We start from the raw sequence: 15,611 nt of genomic DNA on the forward strand, positions 1-15,611 counted from the left end.
CAGTCTCCTCAGTGATACAACCACTTATGAAACATTGAGGAGGGACCCCACAAGTGGTTACAAAAGGAAAGTTGTTAGCTGTTTGCAACAACTAGAAAAGGACCAAGCCATCAACCGATCTCTTTACTACAGATTGTACCCTGGGGAAGCCGTGCCTCTCATATACGGACTCCCCAAGATTCACAAAGAAGGAGCTCCTCTCAGACCTATTATCAGCAGTATAAACTCGGTCACATATTGAGGTATTTCACTCACGTGACCAAGTCATGTGATGCTGCCATTTTGGACGGCACGGCTCGAATCAGTTTGAATGCGAGGAAGGCGACAAACGAAAAACATAAAAGAAAAAGGAGCGAGATGCAGAAAACACCTTCACTATCCAGCGACGTAGGGCATTTACAGGGCGAGCAGAGGGAGAGGCATTTGCAAAAATTGAGGTTAGCAGGCTTGGAGAACGACGTTTACCTGCTTCCACCAGGATTGTTCACTGACGTACAGAAGTACACGAAGCCCTCGTCTTTACCTGACTTCGGCCCACATGATCTGTATACCTATGTCATTAAAAACCCATCGCCATACACAGGTATTGATCTGAAAGCGTATAAGAGTTTGGATGCCTACAAATATTTTGTGTCAGGCTGGGTAACATGCCTACATCAGCGGGTCGTCCCTGGAGCCGGTGGTCGCCATCTGATTACAGCTAAGGTTTGTTCACATTTTCATTTACTTTCGGTCCTCAGGATGAACAAAATGTTATTAAATGTCATTGAAATAACTTCTTAGTCTGTTGAGACATGTCCCGTTATAAATTTGCTGTTACCAGGCAATGACCAAGAACTGTATTATTAGGGTCGGTGTAGTTGTAGCAGTGTATTAGCAACTAGCTGTTAGCACTAGCTAATGTCAACAACATAGTAGCTGGTATGTTATTGTAGCAATATTTACGTTCAGTCATTTGGATGACTGTTAAAACCTTTCAGTCTCAAGTTTTTCCTTTACTGGATTTACTAGTTTACTGAGCTAGCGTGCTCGGCCAAGCCGGGAGCCATCGCGCGCTCTCCGGCCGAGCCGGGAGCCATCGCGCGCTCTCCGGCCGGGCCGGGAGCCGTCGCGCGCTCTCCGGCCGGGCCGGGAGCCATCGCGCGCTCTCCGGCCGGGCCGGGAGCCATCGCGCGCTCTCCGGCCGGGCCGGGAGCCATCGCGCGCTCGCCGGCCGGGCCGGGAGCCATCGCGCGCTAGCTCAGTAAACTAGTAAATCCAGTAAAGGAAAAACTTGAGACTGAAAGGTTTTAACAGTCATCCAAATGACTGAACGTAAATATTGCTACAGTAACATACTAGCTACTGTTGTTGACATTAGCTAGCTTGCCGTCCAAAATGGTGGACACCGGGGCGTCACGTGAGGTGAAATACCTCAATAGCATTGCTAAACACCTAGCCACCATCTTGGCTCCTCTAGTTGGTAATACACCATATCATGTCAAAAATTCCCAAGATTTTGCTTCTAAAGTTGCAGACCTCAAACTAGATGCAGATGAAACCATGGTTTCCTACGATGTCACTTCTCTGTTCACCTGCATTCCCACCACAGAAGCAGTCGGATCTGTAAGAAAATGACTCCTTCTGGATAGCTCCTTACTGGATAGAACGAAACTCACCACGGATCAGATTTGCACCCTGCTTGACCTCTGCCTGACTACCACTTATTTCCAGTTTAATGAAAGTTTCTACAGACAGAAGCATGGATGCGCCATGGGATCACCAGTGTCCCCTATTGTGGCTAATTTATACATGGAGGAAGTGGAACATATAGCTTTGACCACTTTTGCAGGAGTTGCTCCCAGCCATTGGTTTAGATACGTGGATGATACCTGGGTTAAAATCAAAATCCATGAGGTGGAAGCTTTCTCGAAACACATCAATGCAGTGGATAGCAACATCAACTTCACTCGGGAGGATGTCAGTGGGAATAATCTAGCCTTCTTGGATTGTGATGTACACATTAGACAAGACAGAAGCCTTAGTATCGAGGTCTACCGGAAACCCCCACACACAGACCAGTACCTATTTTTCGACTCTCACCACCCACTGGAACATAAATTGGGGGTCATTAGGACCTTGCAACACAGGGCTCAGAACATTCCTACAACATTAGAGGGAAAAGAGAAGGAGCAGAATCATATCAAGAAAGCACTTCAGAATTGCGGTTATCCCAACTAGGCTTTCCTAAAGAGCATAAAAAGGAACATAACTGACAAGGATGATAACAGGAACAAATGCAAGAACATTGTCATTCCCTACATTTCTGGTCTATCCGAGAAACTCAGGAGGATCTTCTACAAACACAACATTCCGGTACATTTCAGACCCAGTAACACCCTGAAGCAGAAACTGGTCCACCCTAAGGACAGAATACCCAGACACAAACAGGACAACGTAGTGTATGCAATTCAGTGCAGTGATGATTGCACGGATTCGTATATTGGGGAGACGAAACAACCGCTATACAGGCGCTTGGCCCAACACAGGAGAGCCAGCTCCTCAGGCCAGGACTCGGCTGTCTACATTCATCTTAACAACAAAGGACACTCATTTCAGGATTGTAACGTACGCATTTTAGCCAGAGAGGATCGTTGGTATGAGCGAGGAGTTAAAGAAGCCATTTTTGTCAACCTGGAATGGCCATCACTGAACAGAGGTGGGGGTCTAAGACATAATTTGTCAAACATCTACAAGGCGGTCTTGGACACTCTTCCCAGATGGCTGGGTGTACGCCAGGACCCAGCTGTTTTCGGTGACTCACAGGAGGACAGAGGGAGTCAGATTGCCATTGATCACCCTAACGGGCAATCCTTTGATCACCCTAATGACTCGCCGTTCACACCCAGCCTCCAGTGACCCACACCAACATGATGCCTCAATGACACCTTAGATGAGCTGGTCATCAGAATTCTGATTCTGATCCAGGAAAAGATAAATATCTGGTACTCCCTATTAGTCAGACAGAACTGAGGAAGCCTTTTGGATGAGAGGTGAAACGTTTTCAAGAATTTTCAAGCAAGTCCAGTTGCCCATTTCTACCACCCACAGTTTACTATGACCTGGATGATTGAGAATCTTCACAGACATGTCTCTTTAAAGAGACGAGGAGAGACAGCGTCACAGGGAGAACTTGAAGGCTTAATATGGCCGACCAGATCTTCTAAAAACGACAGAGACACAGGCTCAAACTTATCAAGAACTACAGAACAAGGAGCAGAGTCTGAGGGGTCCGATGCAGGAGCTGAGATGAGAGCCCTAGCAGTAGCAACCTTATCAATAAAGAAGTGGAGGAAGCTATTGCACATTTCAGGAGATGCCTCCACGCTGACAGGCTGTGGGGCATTAAGAGCAGTGTCAATGGTCTTAAATAGCACTCATGGGTTTTGATGATTGGACTCAATGATATTTGACAGGTATTGTCTTTTGGTCTCCTTAACGGTGTTCTGGTAGCATCGCCAGCAGCTTTTTAGGATTTGGAAGGAAACCTCCAGCCTGTCCTTCTTCCACTTTCGCTCAGCTTTGCGGCACTCCCGCCTAGCCGCGCGAGTTTCCTCATTGAACCACGGCTCAGATTTAGTTTTGGACTGCACGGTTTTTATTGGAGCCACAGAGTCCAGTATGGTACGGCAGGAGGAATGAAACCAGGAGCTGAGCTCCTCTGTGTTAACAGAGGCAGGACGGTCACAGAGCTGATCAAAAGCAACAGAGAACTGACCAGCAGTACAAGAGTTAACAATCCGATGGTTCTGAACAGGAGCGCCAGTTTTAACCTCAGCACTGGAAAAGGCAACTTCAAACAACACAGGCATACAGTATGATCAGAAATCACGCTGTCACATATCTCCAAGTTACACACAGATAGACCATAAGAGAGGACAAGATCTAATGTGTGTCCTTGTTCATGTGTGGGACCAGACACACACTGCACCAAATTAAATGACAAAATAAGGCCTAAAAACTCCTTCACCAACAGCTTTTCAGGACAACACACGTGAATATTAAAGTCCCCGAGAAAAAGGGCATGGTCATACTTTAGGCATAATTTCAGCCAAAAGAGCAGAAAAGTCATTCACAAAGTCCTTGTTGTATTTGGGGGGTCGGTGGATGACTGCGCACAGCACCAGGTCGGAACGACCCACCTTAAATAAAGTCACCTCAAAGCTGGAGGGTGGGGATGAGACGATGCGCTGTTTACATTTAAAATCATTTTTATAAACTATCGCCGTTCCCCCTCCATGACCCGACATCCGTGGGGAGTTGAAGTAAAAACAGTCAGCGGGTAAAAGTTTGACCAGAGTGCTGCACTCACCGGTACCGATCCAGGTCTCTGTCACACAGAGGAAATCCAGGTTATGGGAGCTGAAGAAATCCCTCAGGAGGAAAGTTTTGTTCGCCAGGGATCTAGCGTTTACCAAGCCAATCCTGGTGAGAGCTGGAGCCTGTGGTCCGATGGATCGAGGAGCCCGGGGCAGCGTCCTCAGGAGCCGGTGGTTTACCCCATGCTGAGACAGCCGAAGAGGGCAGCGGCGTCGGGGCTGGAGTCCATCAAAAACGCCGGCGACAGGTACCAGGCAGGCGTCGATTGGGTCCAGGAAGCACCGGGGCACCGCAGAAGGAGGGAATAACCCATGTCCTGTCCGGAAAGTGGACGAAGAGCGTGCCAGATGAAGTTTCAGCTGCACCAGCCAGCCGCGGCGTCTGCCGCGGCGATGTGGATGCTTCCGTCGAAAAGGTAAGGCCGAGGCCCGGCATAGATGAGGCAGAATCCTCGCCAGGAATGGGGGCAAGGTATTGTGTCCACTGTGAGCAAACAGACCTAAATCACTGACATTTTGTGGGATAATCAAGAGCGACTGGCGATCATACACCAGCAGAGACTCAATCTGTTTAGTGCCGATGGTTAAAAACAATAAAAACACCAAACATTGCAGGAGCAGCAGATGGCCAGCCACACACACTGGCGCCATCTTGTCGTCGCATAGTCTAAGTTCTGGTCTTGACTCAATCTCACCCTGCCTTTGCCTTGGTCTTGACTTGATCTCAACCCCTCAAAGTCTTGATTGTGAGTTGGCCTAATGGTTAGCATGTTTGCCTCTTGACTGGGAGATTGTGAGTTCTACTTGTGGTTGGGTCATACCAAAGACCATTGTAAAAATGGTACCTACTGCCATCTGGTGAGGCAAAATACAGATGTGAGCAGGGAGTCAAACTGTTGTGGTTACCAGAGGACTAGCCCCCCCACTGTAACCCTAGGTAAGTGAGAGGCCAAGGGCAACTGAAACAGAAATTTGTGTTGCCCGATGTGGCATGGGAAGGACTTTTTGATTTGACTTCAAAGTTTGGGCTTGTCTCAGTCCCGATGGTCTCTGTCATGACTTGGTCTCAGTTTAGGTGGTCTTGACTGCAACACTATGAGAACTAGGTAAAATGGTTCTACAGTATGCCCTTATTCCTAATTCCATTTGTTTTATTGTAGGTTGTCAGATTGTACTATTCAAGCACAAGATTGCAAGTTCCTTTTCTCAGGCCTCAATTTAAACCTTTCACATCTGAGAGAGCTTGACCTGAGCTTCAATCCCATTGGCACATTAGGAATATCTCTCCTCTCTGACACTCTGCAGAAACCACAATGTAGGCTGAAGACATTAAAGTGAGTGCTAGAACACACTTTTAAACAGTCACTTAATGTCATTTATTGAGACAAAATGATTGTTGTAATATTTTATCAAAGGTGAAACTTTCAAACTATTTGTCACCAGGCTTTGTAGCTGTCACCAAAAGAGCCGAGACTGGGCACACTTGGCTGCAGCGCTGAAAAATAACTCCAGCTTGATTGAATTGGATTTGAGTAAAAATCTTCTGGCATACTACGGAGCAGAAGATCTCTCTAATGGCCTGAGGAATCCTTCCTGTAAACTGAGTGTTCTAAGGTAGGGGGTGTTTGTATATAACTTTTTTTTTTTTTTTTTACTCACGTGAAGTTTCAGAATAAATGTTTGCTTTCAGGTCTTGAAGCTTAAAATGTGCAATGTCGTGTTTCTGTGAGAAATGCATTACTTATAGTGCCAGTCAAAAGTCTGGGGACACCTACTCATTCATAGGTTTTTCTGGGTGGCACGGTGGTGCAGTGGTTAGCACTGTCGTCTCACAGCAAGAAGTTTCCGGATTCGAATCTCTCAGCCGACGGGAGCCTTTCTGTGTGGAGTTTGCATGTTCTCCCCATGTCTACGTGGGCTTTCTCTGGGTGCTCTGGTTTCCCCCACAGTTCAAAGACATACAGATTGGGTACAATGGGGCCACTGTAAGTGGTGCAAGCTGTAGTGGTTTCCCAGTCATTACGTATATGTACATATATATCTCGCTATGACAAAACTCATAAATTAAAAAAAATCCTGGATTTTGACGACAACCCCAAAACAATAAACGTTGGAACGGTATGTTGAAACTGAAAGCATTGATTTGTAAATAATTTTTGACCTGCATTGCACTCAAAACAATACAGCAGCACATTATTTGATGTTTTACTTCATGAATTTTTTTGTCTTTTTTAAAAAATATACACTTATTTCAATTTTGATTCTTGCAACACATTAAAGCATTTAGCACTTTGTAATGATGCCATTCCTTTTCACAATACTTAAGACTAATAGAGACTGAAGAGACCAAGTGATGAAGCGTTTCAGGTGTTTTGTCCCATTCTTCCTGCACACAGGTCTTAAGGTGTGCAACATGACAGGATGATCATTTTGATATTTTTCATATCAAAATTCACCATGTATTATCTATTGGGGACAGACGGGACACACCCTCTTCTTCCACAGCCGTACCTTTGTAAGGTGTGCAGAATGTGGTTTTGCTTTGTCTTGTTGAAATATCTCTGGAAAAGATGTCATCTTGAAGGCAGCATACGTTGCTCCAAAATCTCAGTGTACTTTTCTGTATTAATGTTGCTATCACAGAAGTGTAAGTTACCCTTGCCAAGGGAGGGCACTGACCCAACTCTATTCCATGATCTTATGCACCATAGAGGAAGAAATATCTAAATTCCTTCATATCTTTTTTTGAGGAACATTATTTTTAAACATTTCTAGAATTTTCTCATGCATTTGTTGGCAAACTGGAGATCCTTGGCCCATTTTTGCTCCTCAAAGACTAGGTTTTTCCTGGACACTGATTTTGTACCAAATCATGATTACAATCACCTGTTGACATCACCTGTTTCAAATAGCATCATTATTTAAAGGAGAACGGAAGTCATTTTTAACCTTGCTTTATTTCTTAACATGTTATTCAGTTATGTTTTTGGTTGTAGTAACCTTATATCATGACTCGTATTGGCAACCAATTGCAATTAAATATTATACTTATCAGCCTGTTCGGTTTGTAGCCATGTTGAATTTAGTTCGTTTGGTCTACGGCAGGGCAGCACGGTGGTGTAGTGGTTAGCGCTGTCGCCTCACAGCAAGAAGTTCCGGGTTCGAGCCCCGTGGCCGGCGAGGGTCTTTCTGTGCGGAGTTTGCATGTTCTCCCCGTGTCCGTGTGGGTTTCCTCCGGGTGCTCCGGTTTCCCCCACAGTCCAAAGACATGCAGGTTAGGTTAACTGGTGACTCTAAATTGACCGTAGATGTGAGTGTGAATGGTTGTCTGTGTCTATGTGTCAGCCCTGTGATGACCTGGCGACTTGTCCAGGGTGTACCCCGCCTTTCGCCCGTAGTCAGCTGAGATAGGCTCCAGCTTGCCTGCGACCCTGTAGGACAGGATAAAGCGGCTAGAGATAATGAGATGGTCCACGGCAGGCGTCGCTTATCCGCACGATCTTCACGAGACTTGTGCGAGACTTCAAAACGTGAAGTAACAGCCAGGTGTCAGTGCCACCATTTTGAAAACTGTTTTCCAAATGAAATATTGCACAAAAACGAGTTTAAATGACGATTACTGCCTACTTTTTTCAAACTTTCCTGATTGCTATCGAAACAAACAAAACTTCCGGGTTGATTACATCAGCATTCGAAAGAGGACACGCGCGTCTTTTGACAACGTTGGCAGATGTTGGCCACTTTGATTTCCACTGTACGTTTTACTTCTGTCCTACGATGTCTCGCACAGGTCTCAACAAATCCTGTTTACAGCCATTGCTTTGACATAGGGACTGATATATTACATAGCATATTTCAAACACTCATAACTTGCTATAGCAGTGACAAAATAGCGATCAAAAATGCATTCCTATATTGAATAAAATGAGAGAAATAGAATTTTGATGATAAATTTTGCCTTCAGTTCTCCTTTAATTGTTTTACCTCATTATTAGCCCCAACTTGCCCCATCCCAATTTTTTTTGGAATGTGTTGCAGTCCTGAAACACAGGAATGGATGCATGTTAACAAACGAAATAAAATTGAGCAGATAAAACATGAAATATCTTGGGTTCATACTGTCTGCACTGAAATATTTCAAAGTAAATTTAGAAATTGCTTTATTTATTTATTTATTTATTTATTTATTCATTCATTCATTCCCCATTTGCATTTTCCCTACCATCTCATTCTTCTGATTTGGGGTTTGTATTTTGTACATTGGCAGCACGGTGGTGTAGTGGTTAGCGCTGTCGCCTCACAGCAAGAAGGTCCAGGTTCGAACCCCGGGGCCGGCGAGGGCCTTTCTGTGTGGAGCTTGCATGTTCTCCCCGTGTCCGCGTGGGTTTCCTCCGGGTGGTCCGGTTTCCCCCACAGTCCAAAGACATGCAGGTTAGGTTAACTGGTGACTCTAAATTGACCGTAGGTGTGAGTGTGAATGGTTGTCTGTGTCCATGTGTCGGCCCTGTGATGACCTGGCAACTTGTCCAGGGTGTACCCCGCCTTTCGCCCGTAGCTCCAGCTTGCCTGCGACCCTGTAGAACAGGATGAAGCGGCTAGAGATAATGAGATGAGATGAGACATCAAAACTATAAAATAACATATGGAACGTATATGGAATTATGTGGTAAACAAAAAGTGTTTTTAAAAACAAAATATATTTTAGATTGTTCAAAATAGCCACCGTTTACCTTGCTGACAGCTTTGCACACAGATAGCCCTATTTGAATATGTAAACACTCATATTCCCATGACACCCATATGTATGTAGTAATCCATATTATTTCAAGAACTGCTCAACTAAGTAAAGAGAAATGACAGTTCATCATTACTTTAAGACATGAAGCATCTTTTAATGAATAAAAATAAAGAAAAATACATTGAATTAGAGGCAGCACGGTGGTGTAGTGGTTAGTGCTGTCGCCTCACAGCAAGAAGGTCCTGGGTTCGAGCCCCGGGGCCGGCGAGGGCCTTTCTGTGTGGAGTTTGCATGTTCTCCCCGTGTCCGCGTGGGTTTCCTCCGGGTGCTCCAGTTTCCCCCACAGTCCAAAGACATGCAGGTTAGGTTAACTGGTGACTCTAAATTGACCGTAGGTGTGAATGTGAGTGTGAATGGTTGTCTGTGTCTATGTGTCAGCCCTGTGATGACCTGGCGACTTGTCCAGGGTGTACCCCGCCTTTCGCCCGTAGTCAGCTGGGATAGGCTCCAGCTTGCCTGCGACCCTGTAGAAGGATAAAGCAGCTAGAGATAATGAGATGAGATGAGACATTGAATTAGAAGGTGTGTCTAAACTTTTGACTGGTACTGTGAGTCAAAAGACACTGATCATTCTTGTGTTGGGGTTAAGTGAAGTGTTTGATAATCTCAGAAGGAGCTATGTGCTGACAGCATGTATCTGCCTGTTTCCCCGCACAGCCTAGCAGACTGTGGCATCAACAGTGACGGCTGCCGCTCACTGTGTAACGCTCTGAGTTCCAACCCCTCTCACCTGAGGGAGCTGTGTCTGAACAGGAATCTGCTTACGGACCGTGGCATACAGCACGTCGCTGATTTTTTAAGCAAGCCCTGCTGTAAGCTGGAGAAGCTAAGGTGAAGATTAATTCATTTCAGTTCTGTGAACAGCTGCTTTAAATAAATGAATATCAGGGGAATGTTAACAAATGGATCAGGGGAAATGGTTTCATATAACTCAAATCTAGCCAAGCAAGTTTGTTGCATCTGACCAGGTGGGTGGAGCACAGAAGCACAGCAGGCTAGAACTGAGTTCACAAAAACTCTTTATTCTTTAGCTTTTCAGCTTTCCACACTCTCCCAGCCACACACGCACGCACACAAGTGTTCTGGTTGGGGAGAGAGCTCCCTTTCTCTGCTCTCTCTCTCCTTTTAAAGGGCGCGGTCACTGGGGAAGACACACAACCACAGGTTAATTCCCATCAGGTGCAATGATTCCACCACTTACCTTCCCCGATGTTATCATGATGCTAATTGATGGTCAGTTAGCCTTGTATCTCCAGCATAAGACCGATGAAACAAAAGTGGGGTAGCAACCATATCTTGGCTGATCATGAATATAAATGAAATCCTTTTCCAAACTAGTCCTTTAACTCGGGGACAATTTGAATAATTTCTTAATTGAATCTTAAAGAACTTAATGAATGGGGGGAAAAAAACAGAAGCTAGGCCAGTCATTGAGAGGGGCAAATATATACAGTAGTATACTTTTCAGTGTGGACCGTTTTCACACAATACTTTATACTGTAGCTGCTTACACTTTTGTGGAGATGTGCCAAGTGTAATTAAATCTGTATTTTTCTAGTTTGTCATACTGTTCAGTCACTGACCGCGGATGTACTGCTTTGGCCTCGGCTCTCACACTGAACCCATCACATCTCAAAGAGCTGGAACTAACTGGGAACAAACTGGAGAACTCTGGAAAAGAAAGACTTTCAACTCTACAACAGCATAAAGACTACAGACTGGAAAAATTAAAGTGAGTTTTCACCTTTGTATCTAGACATGTGCTGATAATCTGTAATATCCCAATATCTGGATAATCCAAGCTGCAGGGTGGCAACGGTGGTGTAGTGTAGCCCTGTCGCCTCACAGCAAGAGGGTTCCAGGTTCGAACCTCATGGCTGATGAGGGCCTTTCTGTGTGGAGTTTGCATGTTCTCCCTGTGTCTGTGTGGGTTTCCTCCAGGTGCTCTGGTTTCCCCTACAGTCCAAAGACATCCATCCATCCATCCATCCATCTGTAGCCGCTTATCCTGTTCTACAGGGTCGCAGGCAAGCTGGAGCCTGGGTGAGAGGCAGGGTACCCAAAGACATGTAGATGAGGTAAAATACCCAGCCATTGGGGTTACACAAGCCAGTGCATACTTTGTGCCAGTACCAAACCAGATAGATTGGAGAGGGTTGTGTCAGGAAGGGCATCTGGTGTAAAATCTATGCCAAATCAAATATGTGGAACAGATATTTGCTGTGGTTGCCGCTGTGGTGACCCTGGATGAACGGGCACAGCCGAAAGAAGAAGAGGATAATCTGACGTGTTACAATCCTGTTGTCCAATAAAAGTCAATCTTTGCCCCTACTAAAACATATTGTACTTGAATCTGCCATAGAACCCCATACAAATACAGCTTATTTGAGTTTCTATCAGTGCTTCAGACGAGATTTGCACGTAGGCTGTGCTGTCCACTGAAAACAAATGAAACTACAAGGGCACTCAGTAGAGTGCATACCTCTGCCAAGCCACACATTCGGATTTGCATCAAAATCTGATCAATTGTTTCTTGGCCCATGGTCCACCTTTCCTCCAAATTTCATCAAGATCTGTTCACTACTTTTTGAGTACTTTTTTTTTTGAACATCTGTCTTGTGGTGGAACCTTGCTTGGTCCCATTTTGTTCCTAACCCTTATTGATGACGCGGCAAGTAACACTGCCATTCCAACGTGGAAATACGTGGACGACATGAATCTGCTTGAGTCCAGAGCCCTCCACCAGCCCTCCACCCTTCAACAGGAGTTGGACGAGCTACACTTATGGTCTATGAACAACCACATGCTGCTGAACGGTATCAAATGCCTCACCATGCATGTGACTTTCTGTCGAAACCCTCCTCTATTTCCACCACTTCAGATTTGTGAAACGCCCTTAGCCGTTGTATCTTGTTTGAAAGTTCTAGGGCTTCACATCCAAAAAGATCTGCGATGGGACAAACAAGTTGATCAAATGCTAAGTTCAGCATCGAGGAAGCTTTACTTCCTCAAACGACTAAGGAAGTTCGCCCTGTCTACAGCTGACCTGACAACGATTTATACGGGCTATGTTAGGCCCATTCTTGAGTATGCAGCACCCGCATGGTCATCAGGACTAACCCAATCTCAAGCAGACAAACTGGAAAGAATCCAGAAGCGGGCGTGCCGTATTATTTTAGGGAACGCTTACACAGGCTACTCTTGTGCACTGCAAAGCCTTGGTCTTGTGACATTAGCAGAGAGAAGGGAGCAGCTCTGCCTCAAGTTCTCAAGGACATTGCTGAAGTCTGAATACAGAGATTGGCTGCCACCGACCAGGCTTCAGGTCTCAGGCCATATCACGAGAAACAGTCAGAAACTGAACTGCCCCAAAACAAGAACATACCGATATAGTAACTCTCCTATTCCGTACATGTGCAACCTGCTCAATAAGTCTGGGGAATAATTTCCATCAGCAGCAAGCCGCAAATATTTTCCATGTCGTTAACACTTCTCTGTTTTCAGACGATTGAAAAATTAAGTGCAATCGATGTATACATATTTTATGAATGTGTTAATCATTGTGTGTAAGGGGTATAGTGTAAGAATCTTGCTACTTTTAATTACGAATGTTACGAGATGTGCAATATCGTTAGGCGTATAAGTTTTTAATTTTTAAGTCTGTAAATTGAAAGTAATTCAGTGGCGACTTCACTGCGAATTTCAATAAAGACATCTTGAATTGAATTTTGAGTTACGTTGGAAACAGACAAACAGAGCCGAAAACATAACCGCCTCCAACATAGATGGCGGAGGTAACAAATAAAAGTAAATTAAAAAAAAAAAAAAAAAAATATATATATATATATATATATATATAAATAATTTATATTACAATCACAAATTGTAGTCATCATGTTATGAAAGAAGAAGAAAACTTTGTCACATGCACACTCAAGCACAGTGAAATTCGTCCTCTCCATTTAACCAATCTGAAGCAGTGAACACACGTGTGCACACAAGTGAGCAATGAGCACACACACACACACACACACCCAGAGCAGTGGGCAGTTTTGCTACAGCACCTAGGGAGCAGCTAGGGGTTAAGTACCTCGCACAAGGACACTTCAGCCCAAGGCCACCCCATGTTAACCTAACTGCATGTCTTTGGACTGTGGGGAAACCGGAGCACCCGGAGGAAACCCACGCGGACACGAGGAGAACATGCAAACTCTAAATATCAGAACATATTGTAGTTTTACTGCAAATGTACACTAATGTCCTGTTAATTAATTCTGATTGTAGCAAACATTGACTAATACTCCCAGAAGAACTATTTAAGATTGAGTAACTTTATAATCATTATGCTTAGTTTGTCTTTTTTTTTCTTTCTTATCATTGTAGGTTATAGAAGACTCATGCACTAACTCCTGCACAAAACTACATGTCCTTCTGCCATGAATCAGTGGAATGCGTAGTATGAAAAAGAAATGGAAGTGTGGAAGGTGAATGAATACTCACACACGGCATGGTGGTCAACTCTGGTCTTTGTCTTTCATTTGAGAAAATACTATGCAATGCATATGAGTATCTTCTGAGATGTTGTTGTGATAGCATCAGTAACATCTGTATAAGTTTGTGTGTGTGGAAAGATGTTGAACGTTCTGTCTGCAATGGTGGAACCAACTGAAAGTATTGTAACAAGTAAATTATGAAACACGCACAAAAAAAAAAATGGTCTCATTCTCTCCTCACATATCCTTCCCTGTGTCTGGAACATGTTAAGATGAACTACTATTTTATAAGTCAGGCTTTGTATTTTCATATTGGAGCCAGTGTTTTACTGAAAGCTGCAACGTATAGTACAATATACATAACAGTCTATCAGGTTAGCCTGGGCCCGCCCATCCTAAGTGTTACGCAACACGGGGGGCTGTTGCGAACTTAGTCTGTCAAGGCAAGCTATCTCCAGCTCTTCCAAGCTCCCGAAAAATCGGGAGCCAATCAACTTTGAGCATCTCCAACGGCCCTGGGTAGAGGCGTGTTCAAGGCAGTGACGTAGTAGAACTGCGACCGGAAGCCATAGATTGTTTACAGAATCTATGCCGGAAGCGCTTCATTCACTAGAAACATTATGAACATGGAGCAGCGGCAAGCCTTTGACACAGCGGTAGATGCTGTATTGAAAGCATTCAACGGGAAGTTCTCATTGAAAACGGAGCAAAGAGCAGCCCTGGAGGTATTTATTGAAAGGAAGGACGTTTTCGCCTTGCTCCCGACCGGCTTCGGTAAGAGTTTAATCTACCAGTTAGCCCTGCTGGTAGCCAAATCAATGAGGCTCAGCGAGAATCCTATCGTTGTGGTCGTCTCGCCTTTGATCGCGCTATTATCATCCACTTCCTCTTCAGCTCCTCCTTCTTCTTCCTGTTACTCAAGCAGTTTCCGTCGCATCACATATGTCAGAGGAAGGAGTGATGTGATTGGTTTAAGCTTCATCACAGCCTTTTCTGGCTTCGACCAGTAGCAAACTGAGGCATTTCAGGGAGGCGGGTCAACCACGCCTTTGGGAAACGGTTGGGCTTAATATCTATGCCAGACCAATGCTCGCAGAGCTTTGAAGTTGCGTTAGCCAGACTAATATGAGGTAGCACAGATTTCTCAAAGCAGATAGATACTGTGAAAACTCAACGCTGCATTTATTTGTCATACACTACTTAATATGGCTAATCAAATTCTCTAAATCCACCGCAGAATCTTACATCTTGGAAGAAGAATATCCCTAGTCACCAGTTTCAGTTTAAAACCAAGCAACCAAGAAAAAACAACCCAACAACAACAAAAAAATTAAATAAATAAACATGATATTACAAGACATGTGGTGCTATCTAGTTACATGATATATCTGCGGGCATATATGGGGGGAAAAAGCAGTGGGCCAAGGATGGAGCCTTGTATCCATAAAGAGATTTGTTTTTATCCGCATGGAATCTTTTATCCATAAAGAGATTCACAATTAAGGCGGCAGGGTGGTGTAGTGGTTAGCGCTGTCGCCTCACAGCAAGAAGGTCCTGGGTTCGAGCCCCGGGGCCGGCGAGGGCCTTTCTGTGTGGAGTTTGCATGTTCTCCCCGTGTCCGCGTGGGTTTCCTCCGGGTGCTCCGGTTTCCCCCACAGTCCAAAGACATGCAGGTTAGGTTAACTGGTGACTCTAAATTGACCGTAGGTGCGAATGTGAGTGTGAATGGGTGTCTATGTGTCAGCCCTGTGATGACCTGGCGACTTGTCCAGGGTGTACCCTGCCTTTCGCCCGTAGTCAGCTGGGATAGGCTCCAGCTTGCCTGCGACCCTGTAGAAGGATAAAGCGGCTAGAGATAATGAGATGAGATGAGATTCACAATTAACCTTCATAACTGGTAATGGCATAATATTGTAATCATGGTGTCTCAAAATATTGTCACTACATCTTGGGTCCATTCAA

The 15,611-nt window shown here is 44.7% G+C and overlaps 1 protein-coding gene across 4 annotated transcripts in view; it reads left to right on the forward strand.

The window, feature by feature from the left end:
* LOC132901727 (NLR family CARD domain-containing protein 3-like) overlaps window positions 1-15,248 on the forward strand; it is a 74,928-nt gene extending 59,680 nt beyond the window's left edge. For 3 of the 4 annotated variants that reach the window (XM_060944304.1, XM_060897668.1, XM_060897669.1), the window contains 5 exons: window positions 5,519-5,692; window positions 5,802-5,972; window positions 9,814-9,987; window positions 10,715-10,888; window positions 13,540-15,248. In XM_060944304.1, coding sequence (XP_060800287.1) covers window positions 5,519-5,692; window positions 5,802-5,972; window positions 9,814-9,987; window positions 10,715-10,888; window positions 13,540-13,546 — 700 coding nt within the window. In that variant the 3' untranslated portion in view covers window positions 13,547-15,248. Of the gene's footprint in view, window positions 1-5,518; window positions 5,693-5,801; window positions 5,973-9,813; window positions 9,988-10,714; window positions 10,893-13,539 lie in introns of those variants that run through there. The other variant, XM_060944305.1, reaches the window with a different exon arrangement.
* Window positions 15,249-15,611: the final 363 nt, after the last annotated feature.

The sequence above is a fragment of the Neoarius graeffei genome, chromosome 17 (genome assembly GCF_027579695.1).
Source record: "Neoarius graeffei isolate fNeoGra1 chromosome 17, fNeoGra1.pri, whole genome shotgun sequence".
Taxonomy (NCBI): Eukaryota; Metazoa; Chordata; class Actinopteri; order Siluriformes; family Ariidae; genus Neoarius; species Neoarius graeffei.